This window comes from Salvelinus sp. IW2-2015, linkage group LG1 (assembly GCF_002910315.2).
Source record: "Salvelinus sp. IW2-2015 linkage group LG1, ASM291031v2, whole genome shotgun sequence".
Lineage (NCBI taxonomy): Eukaryota > Metazoa > Chordata > Actinopteri > Salmoniformes > Salmonidae > Salvelinus > Salvelinus sp. IW2-2015.
Window position 1 is genome coordinate 24,685,039 of NC_036838.1, and position 19,059 is coordinate 24,704,097.

The following is a 19,059-nucleotide window of genomic DNA, read 5'->3' on the forward strand; positions in this document are numbered from 1 at the left end:
CAGGGTAACAGTTAAGTACCTTACAGTGATTGTTTTCAATTGAAATGGTCGAAAATAAGTACAAATAGCTTCATAGCAAAGAGCAATTTTGCTAGGAATGTCTGGGAGTGGTTTGAGTGAGGAGGGGAAAACTGAAAACTAGCTGTCAGTTGTCTATTAACTAATTTACTGGAGATATCACCAGGCAGGCCGAAACTCCATCCCAACAAAACATCCTAAGATTTCAGGTGGTCTTTTCAACAGCTCTTACACTAAACAGTCATTATCATAATTTTCACAATTTCACAGTAGGGGAGACGGGTAAATTGAGCCATTGTTTACATTCAGCATCACTCTGTCAAGGAAATAGTATTCTTTCTAACAAAGATATCTACATGTATTTCAGGATGTTGTGCATCCCTGGAAATAGTCAGAATTAATGTAATGTAAACATTACAGTTTTGAAAACGTAGTTTGTCCCAAAAAAGTGGACTTGGCACAATTTATCCCGGGTATGGGATAAGTTAAACKTCCTACAAATATCTGTACTAAATTAAATATTATCACTACCTTTCTAAAACCATGSCTATCTTTATTTCCCAAATACAACTCAACACAATCACAAATCGCATTTTAATCATTTTAAAGCATCTTTTAACAAAGGCTTAATACCTAAGAAAAACGTTGTACCTTTTTAAACACTTAAAGGCCAGGCCCTGCTGTTACTTCATATCCCAGCGATAATGCCTTGCATTATGCCTTGGAAGAAAACACTTCAATTTGCTCAACTTGCCAGTTGCTCAACCATTGCCTCAACTTACCCCAAGGTAAACATTTTGACTATATTATCCCACACAGCTACAAGGATGCACTTTCATGCTWGGTTTAGGACCTCATAWTGAAGCTTWTAGAGACCCAAACTGATGTATAAAACAWCTTAAAATGATRTACTTTGGTTTAGATGCAAGCATCATGAAACCTCTAACACAGGGGTTTCCAAACAGTTTTGTCCCGCGACCCCATTTTAAATATTTAAAATGAATCGCGACCCCACCATATAAAGAAAATAATGTAATCAATTGACAATGTTAACTTTCTAATTGGGCRATGACAGTCCATTACAAATCAGTCAAAGTATTTTTGAAAGTATTTAATTCTGACGGAAATATGGGTTGAAGTGACTAAAATGAATCAGAAAGATCACCAGGCAATACTTTTGTATGATCTTCTGTGTAMAAAATAATGTATTGTGGATGATTTTCTTTTTCCAACAGCCTGACTTATTGCCGGGTCTTGTCCAATCTGTTCTATTGAGRCATTGTGGGCATTGTAGAGGGAAACWAAATACTTAAACCATTAGAAAGAGACACACATTAGGAAGAAAACAGAAATGGCTCTGTTTTTTACAACCACTTCTAGCGGCTACCGGAGGTTACGGACCTAATGTTTTGGTTATTTTCAGAGTTTCTCTCGCGACCCCATTTTSAAAAGACTCCTAGTTTGGGAAACGCTGCTCTGACACAATGAATTCATTTGAWTTGGCTAAAATCTGTTTTTTGGATCTAACTTGCTTACCACTTTCGCCATATGGTTTCTTCCTTCACAGACTCCACGAAATGACCTTCTTAAATATTTAGTCAAATTATACATGTTGTTTATGATTTCCTTAACACAAGGGTTGCTCAACTTACCCCCATAGGCTCAACTTAACCCACTCTCCCCAACCTCATAGTGTGGAAATATATATAAAACACAAGAAAATCACATTTGACTGCACTGGGCCTTTAAGAGAAGAATTGTGAATATAACTAAACAATAGTATTATAATTGTAGAATACTGTTGCATAGTTTGAAGAAAACAGGGGTGACATTTTAGAATGATAATGAATCTTATTTACAAAAGGGGGGATATGGAGAGTACAGCGAATGTGTATGTGTTGTGTCTGTATGTTTGTCAGGTGAGACACACACTGAGGAAAAGTGCTGCTCAAAAGGCCCTCCAAGAACTGTTACAGACTGTTACTGTGCCCACAGAAAACGAGCTTCAATACAAACCCTCACACACACACTCACACATTCATTATTATGCGCACACACACACACACACACAATTCAAGGAACCACAGCAACGTATTTAATGAACAATTTCAGCCAATTTAATTCCTCCCTTATCTTTGATGTTGCGGTTGTTTCTCCTGCGTCAAATCAAAAACAACAGGCCTGACTGTTTCAGTATCTCAGCGCTGTGGGACCATGACCATGAAGCCAAAACGCATTTCACTTTAACACCAAACCACGCCGAGTGCCTGTCAGAATTAGTCATGATTGCATTAACGTCAGCACAGGCCAGGGTGATGAAACAACGGCTCATCCAAAGTGCGAGAGAAATTAGCAAAACACATTTCAAAAGCTGTCAGTGTTAACACAGTTCAAGATAACAAAACAAGACAGTGCTCTTTGAGAATGGTTGTACAATTATGTTCACACCAAGCCAACCAGAATGAGTGATGGAATGCAGTCACTCCAACATGCTCAGATCAGCCAATCAGCCGCTTTCTCGGACAGGTCTCCTTGGGAACAGAAATTCGGAWTATCTCTCGGTCTATGGAACTGCCTGGTTTCAACAGCATAGCTATGAAGAGAGACACCAGTTGAAAGCAGTGTTTAAGACGAGGCATAGCTGTGATGGTCACAGTAACTGGTGATGTAAACGACACGGACTCAGAGGAAGAATAGAGAAGCTCTCCTTCTCTCTCATGTCTTTCTTCTGGACCAGCAGCTCAACCCACAGAGTAGAGAAGAGACAAGCTAGGCTGCTGTTGACACTAGCAGAATACCATTCATTTGTTACTAAGATCAAATTATTCTCTGGTACAAGAGCAAGTTAGCCATGTGTTTTTAACTAGACAAGAGACATATGGCCTCTGAAACATCTCTGCTCTGCCCCATAGCCCTTGGTGACCACATGCACACACACACACACACACACACACACACACAGATCTGAGCCCTGGTAATCTAAGCGAGTCTGGGCAGATTGTGCAGGACTATCAACATGGAAAGCTGGGGCCCCAAGACACACGGAGACAAACACACAGGTCTCACCGACAGAGCGACAGCCTTTCTAGGAAAAAAACAACTAGCAAGATATCGAAAGGGAGAAAGACAAACTGTGGTGGTCGATTTGTGTACGAGCCTCAAAGCGTCAACTTAAAAGAAACTACCATAATGGATAGAACTGTTGAATAAACCAGTGAAGAATCTCAAACATCTGGATGCTGCAGCTAGAAGAGAGGTTGACTGCTGTTTGGCACTGACAGATGAGCCCTGTCCTTGGATGGAGGGAGATGGAATGAGAGAGGAGAGAGAGTTGAGGGAGGGCAATGAGGAAATCGATTTATGTGATAGGTGTGAAATGAGTTGATGAGCAGATGCCTACCTTGGTAAAGAGTGATTCTCCGTGGCTGTGGCTGGAATAAACAGTGAACAGCGTGGTATCATAATTACTTCTCATTTGGTGGTGAAATAGATTCAGCATGGGGGTACTGATTTAGGAACGCTATTTCTAAATGCCAACAATAAAACCCCAAGTAATGACTTTTCTCATGGATAAATAAAACTAATATTAACTGCAAAAACTATTATTGTGTTATGCATGATAAACAGCAGTGTTGTGTGCATGGCGTTTTTGTTGGTTATCACATCAGGCCTCTGTYGTGAGATGGGGGGTAAAGTAGGATGGTAGACTGCATGGTTGCTGTGAGACACATTGGGAATGAACAATGATACAGTCAAGAAGTACCTTAGCTAATAACCAAGTAGGAATAATTCAACACTAGTGATGACGCACCCAACAGGGACTTGCTACCTACAGATAAAACCCTTAATTGAACAGATCTTTGTGCAACTGAATTTAAGTCCCATTCAAGCACACATCCATCCATCCATTCCATGTCTTCAAGGCAGCATRCTCTCAGTGTATGTTTCACGGGGGACAGAAACGGAGTCAAAATGTGTACGAGTTTGTACGTGCAAGTTTTGTTTTGAAAGCAAGTCAACGTTTGGGATGTCTCATTCCATACTTAACCATGCAGAACATTGAACACATATTAAACACTTAGCTTTTTTTCCCAAATGCAGGTATTTTTTTCCTCTTTTAGTACAGCGTGGTTTAAGCTACACAGAACACGAAAGTACCAATCAACCAGGTCGGACATATTGCTTTAAACCACAAAATTGTTTATACGTCATGCATGCCACATAGATGGTATTATGTTTATACAAAAATAACACCAGTGTCTATTACTGTGCATCATATCAATGACAGAAAGTTCTTTTTCGGTCTTTTCTCAATTAGATACAATTGAAAATGTATTAAAACACAAGAACTGGTTCGGGRAAATATCGTCCTACGTAAAATAAGGGGTTATGACTTTAAACTGTGATATTCCAGTTTCAAACRTTTTTTWWWWWTTATTTACAACTGCGGAGAAGCTTCCCCAAAYAAATCCCCCAAATCGAAAGAAAAAAAAGCTATCTAAGAAAGATAAGCTTTAGAGAAGCAATGCAGTCCATTACAGTTAACAGTTATTGCACAATGCCTTAGCAATTTCATTTTGTCATACATGAGTCATTATTGAAACCTGTGCAATAAGAGGAACAGGTCTTACAGATTGGTCAGAAGCCACGGTGGGCTTATCCATCAGAGAAACCAAACATAGGCTTTATCAGGTCGGTCTAGCCGTTCTTTAGTTCTCCCTCCACCTCAGACATACAGACCTGTTGGTCTTCTTCTGTTGTACAGTTGTGCCAAGGTAAAAAACAACAACAAACAAACAAAAACATTGGGGCGTTTCTAGAGGATGGAGTATATGTTCACCTGTGGGATGGAATGGGAGGGCAAGCAGTAAGAGATCACAACAGCAGAACCAAGGCCATGGCAATAGAAGAGGGACAATCTTAGTGACGCTTCAAGCTCTTTGTATTCTCTGTCCACGTTTACATGCAAAAACATTTGCTATTTTGGGAAGATGGAAAATAAGGAAAACACCTTCACCTGACAATAATCGTTTAAAACAATGCAATGCAAAAATAAAAAGGACAAAAAACCAATGATTGTACAAAGCAAGACTTTGGCAGAACATTCTTAAAGCTATGCTCGGTGATCCCTGACTGATTGCCCCCTTTTCATTACCTAGAGTTGAAAGTTAAGTTCAAAATCATCCTATGACAATATTTACACATATTGAATGTATAAGTGCAGTCTTCCAWATAGAGTACGTCAGAAGAAAAGAAAGGATTCCAATTGAAAATGTGTCCCCAAAATGAGACTGTCTAATGGTCGAACGGACACCACATCGAAGGCATCTAGTTTCTGTTTATGGACAAAAACAGGAAGAGGAAGTGACGTCACTACCGGTTTAACAGCTCTACTCTCTTCCCATAAACAGTGTACTAAGCCATTAGAATTAAAAGGGTAATGCTGAATTTGGATGAAATTCATGCCCTCTTTGACAAGTCGACTAACGGCATCTGAGAGCACCGATCCTCTCACAAAATAAGTTAAACTCGCAGTCATATTAGTCTGAAAGAACAGAAAAAAATTAACAAATATATTTATATAGAGATTAAAAAAWAWATATATATACCCCCAATTAATTTAGCATATCTTCAATGTTCTGTATACTACCACTTCACTCACTTTTATTGGACCACATTTGATTTAAAGGGATAGTTCGGGATTTTGACAATGAGGCCCTTTATTTACTTCCCCAGAGTCAGATGAACTCGTGGATACCATTTTTATGTATCTGRGTGCAGTTTGAAGGAAGTTGCTAACTAGTGTTAGCACAATTGCTTTAGCATTAGCTCCCGAAACTACCTCTAATTTCCTTCATACTGGAGGCAGATACATAAAAACCGGTGTCCACGAGTTCATCGGACTCTGGGGAAGTACTGTAGATAAAGGTTCTCATTGCCAAAATCCAGAACTATCCCTTTAAGCTATTGAAAGAAATAGCAGAATTTAAGATACTATCTCTTTAAGACTGTATATAGTGAAGGGGAAAGGGGCGGTAAGACTAGATTGCTGAAAGAGTATGTCCAATCACATGACCTACAGTGAGTAAACAGTTTATTTTAATTTAGTTAGCCCCAGCATCAGACGACCAAGCATGGTTTACAAATGTGGCATAAATATACTGTATATAGAACGGCAAAAACATGTTACACTGTCGATTGATCTTATTCATGGTCTGTACTGTCATCAAAACTCTTCAGCCTATACATATTTATATATTTCCAAAAAGTACTTAATATAAAAATACAGAAGAAGAATTGTAAAAAATGAACAAAACATTGAGTTTCTAGGAAAATCATGCAAGAAAGCTTCCCCATAACTATGTACTAAGACTCACGAAAGCAAGGGAATGAAGGAGACTAGCCGGTTGAGTGAAGTGCAGCGCGAGCAGGCTTACTGCGTCAGGCTGACTATGTTCTGTAAACATCGTAGTGGTCCATGACTTATATACTGTATCGGCAGTGACACATTGTTTTGTCTTTGTGTTTTTTTTTGGTCAGGGGGAATAGAAAGGAAACCTCAATAACGATGGGATACAAAACAACAACGACAACCTAGAAAATATGGCTCTGAGTAAGTAGAAAAGGCGTATCACCAGAGGGTTCTATCGAAGTAAGCAACCTAGATATGAAAATAAGGTTGAAAATATGGCAGTAGTACATTACTGGTAATCGATAGCACACGTCCTGTCGAGGGCGGCACAATCTCTGTCACAGAGTTGGTGGCCGGAGGCGGGAAAGGGGGTCAGCCCAAGTTTACACTCTCTCTACCATCATATACAACAATGACCAGGGGAATCATGCACCCCAAAAATCTTAGGGGGCACAAAGTACGTGAGGATGGCTGGGGGGTGGTCCGGAGGGGTGGTAAGCCCCCCGACCGTAAATTGGAGAATTTAGCATTTTTCAAACATCTGAAGCAGCTTTTTCCCTGTAATCTAGAGCCATAATCATTATGCTTAATTCTATGTAATTAAAAATAAAAAAAATCTGAATATCTAAGCATACCAATTAAGCTGTCTGTATCCACCTGACTGGTGGTTCTTATTTTTATTAAAGAAACTAAATATACTTCTCTGCATCTCTGGTAAAATATTGAAAGGAATGTGAGTCTTATTCAGTACATTTAGTTATTGCTTGCTTTTCTGAAGTCTACCAACCTTGACAGCTAAGAAGATGACAAGCTAGCTACTCGAACTGTATTGATAGCCTGAAATGGTTTCTTGGTAGCTAGTTATATAAAACTGCTAGGTGCCTAGTAGTATTACAGAGAAAAYAAAAGACCCCCAAAAAAGATATTTTAAAAATGACAAATCTGAGGGAGCACGTGCCCCTGTGCCCCCTACGGGCATGACACCTCTGACAACAACATACACTACTGAATACAGGAGCTCTCATACACATCTCTGGTTGAGTATTTTTTTCTTCTTCTTCTTGTTAGAGTATTCCTCTTATTGTTACGCCATTATCTGTGGTTGGTTGACCCTAGAGGACATGTGGGGATGTGCCGTGTCCCTATCCTAGCAGCCCGGAGGAGGGAGGGTGTGAGGGAGCAGGGCGGGGTGAGGAGGGAGGGGGTGATATTGGATTTATATCTGGGCCGCTCACGGTTGGCTCTCCCAGAGGCATGATGGGAGAGATCGATAGTCCCCTGTGTCACTCTGCTGCCAACACAGTGATGCTCGATAACAACATAACACACTCACACCGGAGCTAACAGGAACAAGCCCAACGCCCCTTTGTCAACAGTGTAAAACGAGGAKTAGATTTGTCTTGTTAAGTTACAGAGAATGTATTTGTGTGGACTTTAATTTTTTTTGTGGATTTTTTTTGTTGATACAGACTAAAGCAAAAACAATGACCCATTTCTGTCCACAGGAATACGTACGTCCTAACCCCACCCCAAATAATGTTTCACATAACCCATCTCTAAATTCCCATTCTACTCAACACAGATGAAACATGGATAAWATACGTCATGCATACGAGAGATGGGGGTGAAATATCATTCACTTCACTCTGACGTTCTTAATCTTACTCCATATTGAGGCAGTTTCGTAAGCTGTCAACTTACTTTCAAGGGGCTAGGGAAAACCAGAACTCTGATTGGATGAGATAAGGATGAGGTCATCGGATGAGGGCGATGCCCCTTCCCCTTTTTTTACCTCCACATCGTCTTGCTATGACCCTACTCCACAGAGAGGTGGTGCCCTCTGGCTCTAGCCTGCTGCAAGCTTTACTTTGAAAATGTTGTTTTAAGAGAATTCATTTTTCTGTTAAAATATCATKGCATTCTTTACACTGTCCTTCAACAAAAACAGGATAAATCATAATGGAATCATGTCAAATGGAGTTGTTTAGATGATTGAACCTAAATCATTGAAAAGCTGTAGTGTATCAGAATTAATGAAGACATGGTTTCCTGCATTGAACTGAATAACCCATTAGTACATCCTGCTTCAAAACAGATCAAATGCATACATGCTGTACAATTAAAACACAGATTGAGAAATAGAGAAGAGAAACTTTGTAGCTGAAAGCTGTTAATCACATGGGCCATGTACATCTGATCATCCAAATCAGCTTGGAGCTGTGTTGAGCCTATAAAGCATATATACAGGTAACTGCCAAAATAAAGGAAACACCAACATAAAGTGTCATAAATAGGGCGTTGGGCCACCACCAGCTGCCACGACAGCTTAAAATGTGACTTGGCATAGAWTCGACAAGTGTCTTGAACTCTATTGGAGGGATGCGACAGCATTCTTCCACGAGAAARTCCATAATTTGGTGTTTTGTTGATGGCGGTGGAAAATGCTGTCTCAGGCGCAGCTCAAGAATCTCCCATAAGCTCCTTTGAGGCCTCTTCTTCTAACCATGGTAGCCAAAATAATGGGCAACTGGGTATTTGTATACATGACGGGATGTTAATTGCTTAATTAGCTCAGGAACCACATCTGTGTGGAAGCACRTGCTTTCAATATACTTTGTATCCCTCACTTAATTAAGTGTCTTCTTTATTTTGGCAGTTACATGTATGTACATACAATATTAATGTACACATGGGTATATTCTTAAAGTTCTGTGCCAGTTAGCGTATGCAGAGTATAAGCTAGTACAGAAGGATAAACATGTTGCGTTTCAGTTCTAGGCTACTCTGAGGTAAAACCAAAAAAAAACTGATATAAAACCCCAAAGATGGACAGAAGGACAGGCTACGGCCTTCGACGGAGCAGATTGGTGGACCCCAAATGGTCCTTCCCACCCATGAGTTAGGGGCACAATGTGATTGGATGCTCTGCATGTCACTCTTCTGCACAGACTTAAAGGGCACACGCGACACAGTCAGTGCAAGCCGATGAGAATGGCAAGGTGGGGGTGGTCAGGTGAGAGGTGGGTGTAGGGTTCAGGAAGTGGAGGGAAGAGGAAGAGGTGAAGAGGGGGAGGCGCTGGCACCGGGACCCCTTGCCCACTCTGGGTGCACCCTCTGTGGGATGAGTCTAAGGATCTGAGGGGCGCACCGCTGGTCCTCCTTCATGGTGGAGGAGAGGAACTGCAGGGGGGAAGCCAGCTGGCCGACAGGGGTGGATGGATAGATCAGAGCYGAGAAGAGAGGAGGTGATCAGCAGGAGGTCTCATGGCTGACGTCTGGAGCTTCTCCCCTCCCAGTCGAGGAGCTGGGGATGGGCTGGATCTCCATATCCACCTCATCGCTGCTGGAATCCTCTCTCTCAGGGATCTGCGCCTCCTCCTCAGACAGGGGGACAAACTCAGGGTGGGCCATGAAGTTATGGATGGAGTTTCTGGATTCTGGGTTCTCTAGCCCCGGGTAAAGGGAGCTACGGAACGCATTGACCACCTTAATCTTTTAGAGAGACCGAAGAGAGAGAGAGAGAGGGGGAGAGACAGAGAGACAGGGGAGAGAAAGAGGGGAAAGATGGAGAGAAAGAGAGGTAAATAAAAAGGACAGTTAGTATGAGGGTCCTGGCTCGGTCTTCCTGTGTTGATGGTGATGAGAGGAGTCAGGCAGACAGGGCAGGTTATGGGTAATCTGCTAGGGGGGGGGGGGGGGGAAAGGTGGTCAGTGAGAGGTGAGAAGTGAACGATTCTGGAATGTCATGGTCGCTCTTTGCAGTCTCGATCACTCGCCGATCATTAAATCAGACAGCAAGCAAAAGGAAGACAAACAACCCCAAATCATACACACAAAAACCGCCAGTCCCTACAATACAGTACATAAGAGCGGAGGTGGAAATAGAGAAGGAGCACCGCAAAACAAATAGAGCACCAAAACACAGTACAATACTAAAATACCAACTTACGATGTGGGAACACTTGATGATGACGGTGGACGGATATTTAGCAAGCATCAGGAACACAGCTACTTAATTCTACAACACCCCCCCCCCTTCCCCCAAACACAGACACATACAGTACAGTGCTATCTGAGGCTACAAGCTGCAGTCTCTTATCACTGTGACGCTAGGATGCACACCAACACACCAGCCTACACACAGCTACAGAACAGTACAGCTAGCTGGCAGCATCTCAATGTTCCTCAATGAATAAAGGGATGGGGGAGTTGTCTGATGGGCTCCTTGGTTGACGACCAACGACGAGTGGGATATTTGGTGTGATAGGTGGGAGTGTGGTGAGGGAAAGTGCAGGAAGAGACAGATGATGAGAAGACGTTGGTAGAGGGCATGAAAGGTTGACGCAGCAAATGGGGAAAAAACATGCACTTCATACACACAAACACACACGCACAGTACACGCTCAGCCTTTCACACACAAACACACTCAAATATACTTATGAAGCTGATGGTACTCAACACTCCCTACAATAACCTAATTAGACTATAATCTGTACCACACCACAATGTGAGCAAACAATTTCTCCCTATCTACTTGCCTACACTACCATTCAAAAGTTTGGGGTCACTTAGAAATGTCCTTGTTTTCCATGAAAACATACATGAAGGAAAAAACACACTGCTCTTGATAGTATCACTGAACTTTAATAAGCTTACGTATCGGCCTCACGGCCTTCGTCAGAGCTTCAACATACATGAAATGAGTTGCAAAATGAATAGGAAATATAGTCAACGTTGACAAGGTTATAAATAATGATTTTTAATTGAAATCATAATWGTGTCCTTTAAACTTTTCTTTTGTCAAGGAATCCTCCATTCGCAGCAATTACAGCCTTGCAGACCTTTGGCATTCTAGTTGCCACAAGTTGAATTGGCTTGATGGGCACTTCTTACTTTCCCGGGCTGGGAAAATTCTGGATCATTGTTACTCTAACTTCCACGACGCATACAAAGCCATCCCTCGCTATCCTTTCGGCAAATCTGACCACGACTCCATTTAGTTGCTCCCAGCCTATAGACAGAAACTAAAACAGGAAACGCCCATGCTCAGGTCTGTTRAACGCTGGTCTGACCAATCTGATTCCACGCTTCAAGATTGCTTCGATCACATGGACTGGGATATGTTCCGGATAGCGTCGAACAACAACATTGATGTATATGCTGACTCGGTGAGCGAGTTTATTAGCAAGTGCATCGGTGATTGTCTATTGTCTATTAAAACATTCCCCAAACAGAAACCGTGGATTGATGGCAGCATTCGCGTAAAACTGAAAGCACAAACCACTGCTTTTAATCAGGGCTAGGCGACCGGAAACATGACCMWATACAAACAGTGTAGCTATTCCCTACGTAACGCAATCAAACAAGCTAAGTGTCAGTATAGAGAKKAYGTAGAGTCACAATTCAACAACTCAGACACGAGAGGAATGTGGCAGGGTCTACAGTCAATCACAGACTACAAAAATAAAACCAGCCCCGTTGCGGACCCCGATGTCTTGCTCCCAGACAAACTAAACAACATCTTCYCTCACTTTGAGGACAAAACAGTGCCACCAACACAGCCCGCTACCAAAACCTGCGGACTCTCCTTTASCGCAGCCAACATGAGTAAAACATTTAAACGTGTTAACCATCGCAAGGCTGCAGGCCCAGACGGCATCCCCAGCCYCGTCCTCAGAGCATGCGCAGACCAGCTGGCTGGTGTGTTTACAGACATATTCAATCATCCCTATCCKAGTCTGCTGTTTCCACATGCTTCAAGAGGGCCACCATTGTTCCTGTTTCCAAGAAAGCTAAGGTAACTGAGCTAAACGACTATCGCCCAAGTAGCACTCACTTCCATCATCATGAAGTGCTTTGAGAGACTAGTCAAGGATCATATCACCTCCACCCTACCTGACACCCTAGACCCACTCTAATTTGCTTACCACCCCAATAGGTCCACAGACGACGCAATCGCAATCACACTGCACACTGCCCTAACCCATCTGGACAAGAGGAATACCTATGTAAGAATGCTGTTCATCGACTACAGCTCAGCATTTAACACCATAGTACCCTTCAAACTRGTCATTAAGCTCGAGACCCTGGGTTTCGACCCCGCCCTGTGAAACTGGGTCCTGGACTTTCTGACGGGCCGCCCCCAGGTGGTGAGGGTAGGAAACAACATCTCCACCCCGCTGATCCTCAACACTGGGGCCCCACAGGGGTGCGTTCTCGGCCCTCTCCTGTACTCCCTGTTCACCCATGACTGCGTGGCCATGCACGCCTCCAACTCAATCATCTAGTTTGCAGACGACACTACAGTGGTAGGCTTGATAACCAACAACAACGAGACGGCCTACAGGGAGGAGGTGAGGGCCCTCGTAGTGTGGTGTCAGGAAGARAACCTCACACTCAACGTCAACAAAACAAAGGAGATGATCGTGGACTTCAGGAAACAGCAAAGGGAGCCCCCCCTATCCACATCGACGGGACAGTAGTGGAGAAGGTGGAAAGTTTTAAGTTCCTCGGCGTACACATCACAGACAAACTGAAATGGTCCACCCACACAGACAGCGTTGTGAAGAAGGTGCAACAGCGCCTCTTCAACCTCAGGAGGCTGAAGAAATTCGGCTTGTCACCAAAAACACTCACAAACTTTTACAGATGCACAATCGAGAGCATCCTGTCGGGCTGTATCACCGCCTGGTACGGCAACTGCTCCGCCCACAACCGCAAGGCTCTCCAGAGGGTAGTGAGGTCTGCACAATGCATCAGCGGGGGCAAACTATCTGCCCTCCAAGACACCTACACCACCCGATGTCACAGGAAGGCCATAAAGATCATCAAGGACTTGAGCCACTGCCTGCTATCATCCAGAAGGCGAGGTCAGTACTTGTGCATCAAAGCTGAGACAGAAGCTGTTTTTCAGTCTCTCGGTCTCAAGGCCATCAGACTGTTAAACAGCCATCACTAACATTGAGTGGATGCTGCCAACATACTGACTCAAATCTCTAGCCACTTTAATAATAAAACAAATTGGATGTAATAAATGTATCACAAGTCACTTTAATAAACAATGCCACTTTATATAATGTTTACATACCCTACATTACTCACCTCATATGTATATACTGTACTCTACACCATCTACTGCATCTTGCCTATGCCGTRCGGCCATCGCTCATCCATATATTTATATGTACATATTCTTATTCATTCCTTTACACTTGTGTGTGTATAAGGTAGTTGTTGTGAAATTGTTAGATTACTTGTTAGATATGACTGCATGGTCGGAACTAGAAGAACAAGCATTTCGCTACACTCGCATTAACATCTGCTAACCATGTATTTATGTATGTGACCAATAAAATGTTATTTGATTTTACGTACTATACGGTCAAGCTGCTCCCACAACAGCTCAATAGGGTTGAGATCCGGTGACTGTGCTGGCCACCCCATTATAGACAGAATACCAGCTGACTGCTTCTTCCCTAAATAGTTCTTGCATAGTTTGGAGCTGTGCTTTGGGTCATTGTCCTGTTGTAGGAGGAAAWTGGTTCCAATTAAGCGCCGTCCACAGGGTATGGCATGGCTTTGCAAAATGGAGTGATAGCCTTCCTTCTTCAAGATCCCTTTTACRCTSTACAKATCTCCCACTTTACCACCACCAAAGCACCCCCWGACRATCACARTGCCTCCACCATMKTTGARAGATGGAGTCAAGCACTCCTCCYGCATARTMAAAWTTTTTCTGCGTCTCATGAATGTTCTTCTTTGTGATCCTTACACCTCAAAAGTAGATTTGTCTGTCCATAACACTTTTAACCAATCTTCCTCTGTCCAGGGTCTGTTCTTTCGCCCATCTTTTATTTTTGTTGGCCAGTCTGAGATTTTGCTTTGCAACTCTGCCTAGAAGGCCAGCATCCTGGAGTCACATCTTCARGGTTGACGTTGAGACTGGTGTTTTGCGGGTACTATGAAGCTGCCAGTTGAGGACTTGTGAGGCGTCTGTTTCTCAAACTATACACTCTAATGTACTTGTCCTCTTGCTCAGTTGTGCACCGGGGCCTTCCACTCTTTCTATTCTGGTTAGAGCCAGTTTGCGCTGTTCTGTGAAGGGTATAGTACACAGCGTTGTACGAGATCTTCAGTTTCTTGGAAATTTCTCGCATGYAATAGCCTTCATTTCTCAGAATAAGAATAACCTTACAATTTTCTGAAGAAAGGTCTTTGTTTCTGGCCATTTTGAGCTGATGCTCCAGATACAAATGCTAATACTCCAGATACTCAACTAGTCTAAAGAATMCCAGTTGTATTGCGTCTTTAAATCAGCACAACAGTTTTCAGCTGTGCTAACATAATTGCAAAAGTGTTTTCTAATGATCAATTAGCCTTTTAAAATGATAAACTTGGATTAGCTAACACAAAGTGCCATTGGAACACAGGAGAGATGGTTGCTGATAATGGGCCTCTGTACACCCATGTCCATTAAAATAAATATCTGCCGTTTCCAGGTACAATAGTCATTTACAACATTAACAATGTCTACACTGTATTTCTGATCAATTTGATGTTCTTTTAATGGACAAAAAAGTGCTTTTCTTTCAAAAACAAGGACATTTCTAAGTGACCCCAAACTTTTGAACGGTAGTATGTGTGTGTGTGTGTGAGAGAGAACTAAGAAAAAATGAAAAAGGGTCAAATCCAATCATTTCCATTTCCACAGCGTTCTCTGGCATGATGCGGCTGATTATGACGAGAAATGAGCTCCACTTTGGTGGACTGTATGTGGACCTCATCTCTACAGACTATCCAATCAGCATCCAACCTCTGTGATGATTCTTGATATTTAAATTCTTATTTCAGGCAGACTTCTCTGGCTATGTGTGTATGTGTTTGTTTAAGAGAGCATTGTGATGTCGAACAAAAGATATTTCCATTTTCATTGCTCCATTTCCGTGCCAGGAAGAAAATAGTCACACACACACACACACACACACACGTACGGACACACACAAATAAACATGGTAAAACAAAGATGAAAACTACTGGTCTGTTATTGTTACCCTGTAGTCAGAAAGGAGAGCGTCTTGGGAGAAGAGAGGGAGACAGAGGAGTAGAAAGAGACATAAGAGTGGGAGAGGATGGAAACATACGCAGAGCGAGAGAAGCAAGAGATGAAGGAGTGCAACATGGGGAATAGTATCAGAGAAAAAAGAGTGAAAGACAAATAAGAAAAAGAGCAAAAGGTTTGGGAATCAAGGCCTACAGCAATTGGGTCAGAAATTGAAAGGAGAAAAGGTCATGAGTGAAAAAAAGAAGTGATCATGTTAAACGACCACCATCCAGCAGCTCTAAATGTGTGCATAGATTGGGGATAGGGGTCAGGGGTGAAAGGTAAAAGGTGACAGCTTGACTCAACACTCCACAAGCCTTAAAGCTGATACAAATTCCTATGAGTTACGGGGAAAAAAAGAACAGCTACTTCAATTCCACTTTGTATTCTGTCTTACATGACTTATTTCATATATTTAGATATTTTCCACACTGTATTCTTCAGTCCTAATCATCTTTCCTTCCTTTAAATCATATTCACACGTTTTCCAGAGACTTTAGTTCAATTTGCAAATCTGTTACCTGCACCACCTCTTCCTTTACTCAAGAACCTCAGTGTATGACCAGTGTCTCTGCAACCTTGCCTCTTAAGCCCGGGGCTTTAAGTCCTCTAATATGTGTGTGTGTGTGTGTGTCTACATTTGTGTGTAGTTCTCTAGGTTTCTAAGTCCTCTCATCTATCTGATCTCTGCGTGCCTCTCGTGTGAGCGTGTTGGCGGTTGCAAAGACACACCAGTGTACCACAGGCATCCATCACCCTTTTTACATAACAAAATGTGGTAGAACTATATGGCTATCTTCCTTCCCCATAAATCCCTTTTAGTGAGAAAAAAAGCAGAGTGAGATGCAGAGGCTGTCATGGAGGAAGAAGTCAGCTCTGGGGTTGCCAGCCAAGTCTTAAAAAAAAAAATGTAATAAAACACACACTGAGTCATAAGTCCTCCCTGAATAGCGGACTGACAGGGAGAGGGAGGAGAGAGGGAAGAGAAGAAGAAGACAGAAAGACGACAAGACGAGAGAGACAGAGAAAGAGAGATTGAGGGCAAGGGAGAAAGAAAGATGCATGTGAAGTAGAAAAACGAGAGGGCCTCATCCAACTGGAGAAGAGAGACAGGGCGTGTGAGAGAACGAGAGAAAGGGGGAAGGAGAGAGAAGGGAGTAGCTGCAGCATCTGTCAGCCATCTCCTTGCGGCCCTCTGAGGGTGTGAGGGTGTATGTGTGCGCGCGAGCGAGTGTGTGTGTGTGCGTGCGAGAGAGTGTGTGTGCGCGTGTCTCTCTCAGTGCTCTGTTGCTGGGCAGACGGCATGTGTGTGTCTCGGGGGGGGGGAGAGGAAGTGCTGTGTCGTGGTGTGAGGAATGACGTCCCCCTTTTCTTCCCTCTCACCTCTCCATCCTTCCCTCTGGCAAAGGGCAAGGTCATCCCCCATCCCTCTGTCCCTCTCATCCGTACAGAGGAAGCTGACTAGCATATCTCACACGACTTAGCTCATCTCTCTTACTAAAACAGTCCAACACCATCACCAGAACTAATGGACTCTCTATACACTAACCACGCAGATGACTACATCACTTCCGACACAGAATCAATCACTCACACACTCATTCAGTCATTCAGTGACTTTCTCCTTTTCCACACATGTATCCTCAGGGCTGGACATGGAGATGGCTGAGCTATCAGCCCATGAACTGTGACCGTGGCTAGCCCTTTAAGATGCCCTACGTGTCTTCAGTGACAGTTGGAGAGAAGGTAAAAGATACAGGCTTTCTGATATGTAGCCACTGGAAGTAGGACCATGAAAAATACTAAACACTGCTCACGCACCCACTCACCCACACACAGAGACAGACAGACAGACAGAGAGAGAGAGAGACAGAGAGACACACAGAGAGAGAAGTGCAGAGGCAGCTCAGGAAATGGAGTGATGCACGGTTATTAGAAAATGCAATTAACCCTTCGCTATTAACCCTCGTGAGACCTCCTGGGCCCTGCCTCAGATAACAGCCTCTCAGATTAGGGCCTGCCTGCGCYATTTAACCTTTTCAGATTATACCCTGTGTGAGATTAGCCAGTCCAATTATCTCTCTACCGAGGCCGCTGTATTGCCGGACCGACCACAGCCAGGGAAATAAAATGGASGTCAGGATTCCAGATGATAGGATTTTCAGAGTTAGGACTGAGACAGATTTGGCTCTTTGTACTTCCTGGCAATTATTTTAGGTTGATCTCGTCTCACGGCGAGGTCTCACCTGGGTTAATACATGCAGATCATATTAGGAGTTTGGAGAACTCCAACCCCCAGGATGCACCGGGAAAGCCATAGGAAAGCCAGAGTGAACCGAGGAGAGTGTGAAACCCGAGGAGAGAGTAAATAAAACAATGAGAGAGAAAGGGAATGAAACAGACATAGAACAAGAGAAAGATAGAAAGACAATCAGAGAGAGGAAGTAGTCAGCAGGCAGCGGCAGGCTGTGGATGGGGTAATGACGGCATGTCAGCAATTCAATCAAGAAATCAAACAGTCAGTCATGCAGCATTCTGACTGGAGGAGAGGGAGGAGGAGGCGGCAGAGAAAAGATAGCTGGTTGTTAAGGGGTCGCCATCGCAACCGCTCACTCACTGCCTGCAGTGGAGGGGGAAGCAGCGGCGGCGGCTGCAGGAAGGGGCGGGGCCCCGGCAGAGTTGGCAGACAGGGAGGAAGAGGAAAGCCCTACGTGGGTGGGGCTAGAGACAGTTTTGGCGTCGTTGTGCTGGCTGACCACAGAGGGCTGGCGTCTCAATGCCCCAGGGACCGGAGCCTGACCCGTCTGGAACGTATAGACCACGTCCATCTGCAAACAGCCCACAGCACAGTCACAAGAAACAGAGAGACGTAGGGAGAGAAAGAAAGAGAGAAGGGGGCAAGGAGAGAGGGAGAGATAGAGATAGAAAGAAGGGAGAGAAAAAAGAGAGGAAGGGAAAGATAGCAGAAAGAAACATTGTATGGGCAGAGCAGACAGTGGTTATTGTAAAAATTTTGAAAATCCCTAAATCGTTAGTTGGAAGGGACAGAACGGGGGATTGGAGAGATGAAGGAAGAGCGGGATGAATGGAGAGGGAGAGGACTGGAAGGCCTGCCACTGAATGAAAGAGGTAATATTATTTTGTGACAGAGAAAAAAGGCTGAGGGCACTGGTAGGAGCGAGGGAGAGAAACAAATGAAAACGGCAGAGAGTGTTCCTACAGGCCACTGATAAGTTTGGTGTGAAGTCGTCCTCCTCTTCCCAATTATGTCCTGGTTGTGTTTGACTAACCAGCCGTGCTGACACACACACAACCGAACCACACAGCCCACCAGGATTAGACAGAGGGAAGGGAGGGGAGTCAGAGGGGCAGATAAAAGACCTAATTAACCTCTGCCTCTCTCCTCACCCCCCCCCCCACACACACACACCTTTCTCCCTTCTATCCTCCCTCCCCAGGAGAAAGTGAGAAATGCTCGACTGCATCTTTTCTCAGCGCTTCCTTTATCAGTGTGATGGAGGGAGAAAT

At 43.5% G+C, this 19,059-nt stretch overlaps 1 protein-coding gene across 7 annotated transcripts in view; it reads right to left on the reverse strand.

The window, feature by feature from the left end:
• Nucleotides 1-4,197: 4,197 nt before the first annotated feature.
• The window catches only part of LOC111963489 (plasma membrane calcium-transporting ATPase 1), a 160,006-nt gene continuing 145,144 nt past the window's right edge, over nucleotides 4,198-19,059 (reverse strand). For 4 of the 7 annotated variants that reach the window (XM_023986978.3, XM_023986985.2, XM_023987002.2 and 1 more), the window contains one exon: nucleotides 4,198-9,922. In XM_023986978.3, coding sequence (XP_023842746.1) covers nucleotides 9,680-9,922 — 243 coding nt within the window. In that variant the 3' untranslated portion in view covers nucleotides 4,198-9,679. Of the gene's footprint in view, nucleotides 9,923-18,148; nucleotides 18,360-19,059 lie in introns of all 7 variants that reach the window. The other 3 variants (XM_023987012.1, XM_023986993.1, XM_070443433.1) reach the window with 2 other exon arrangements.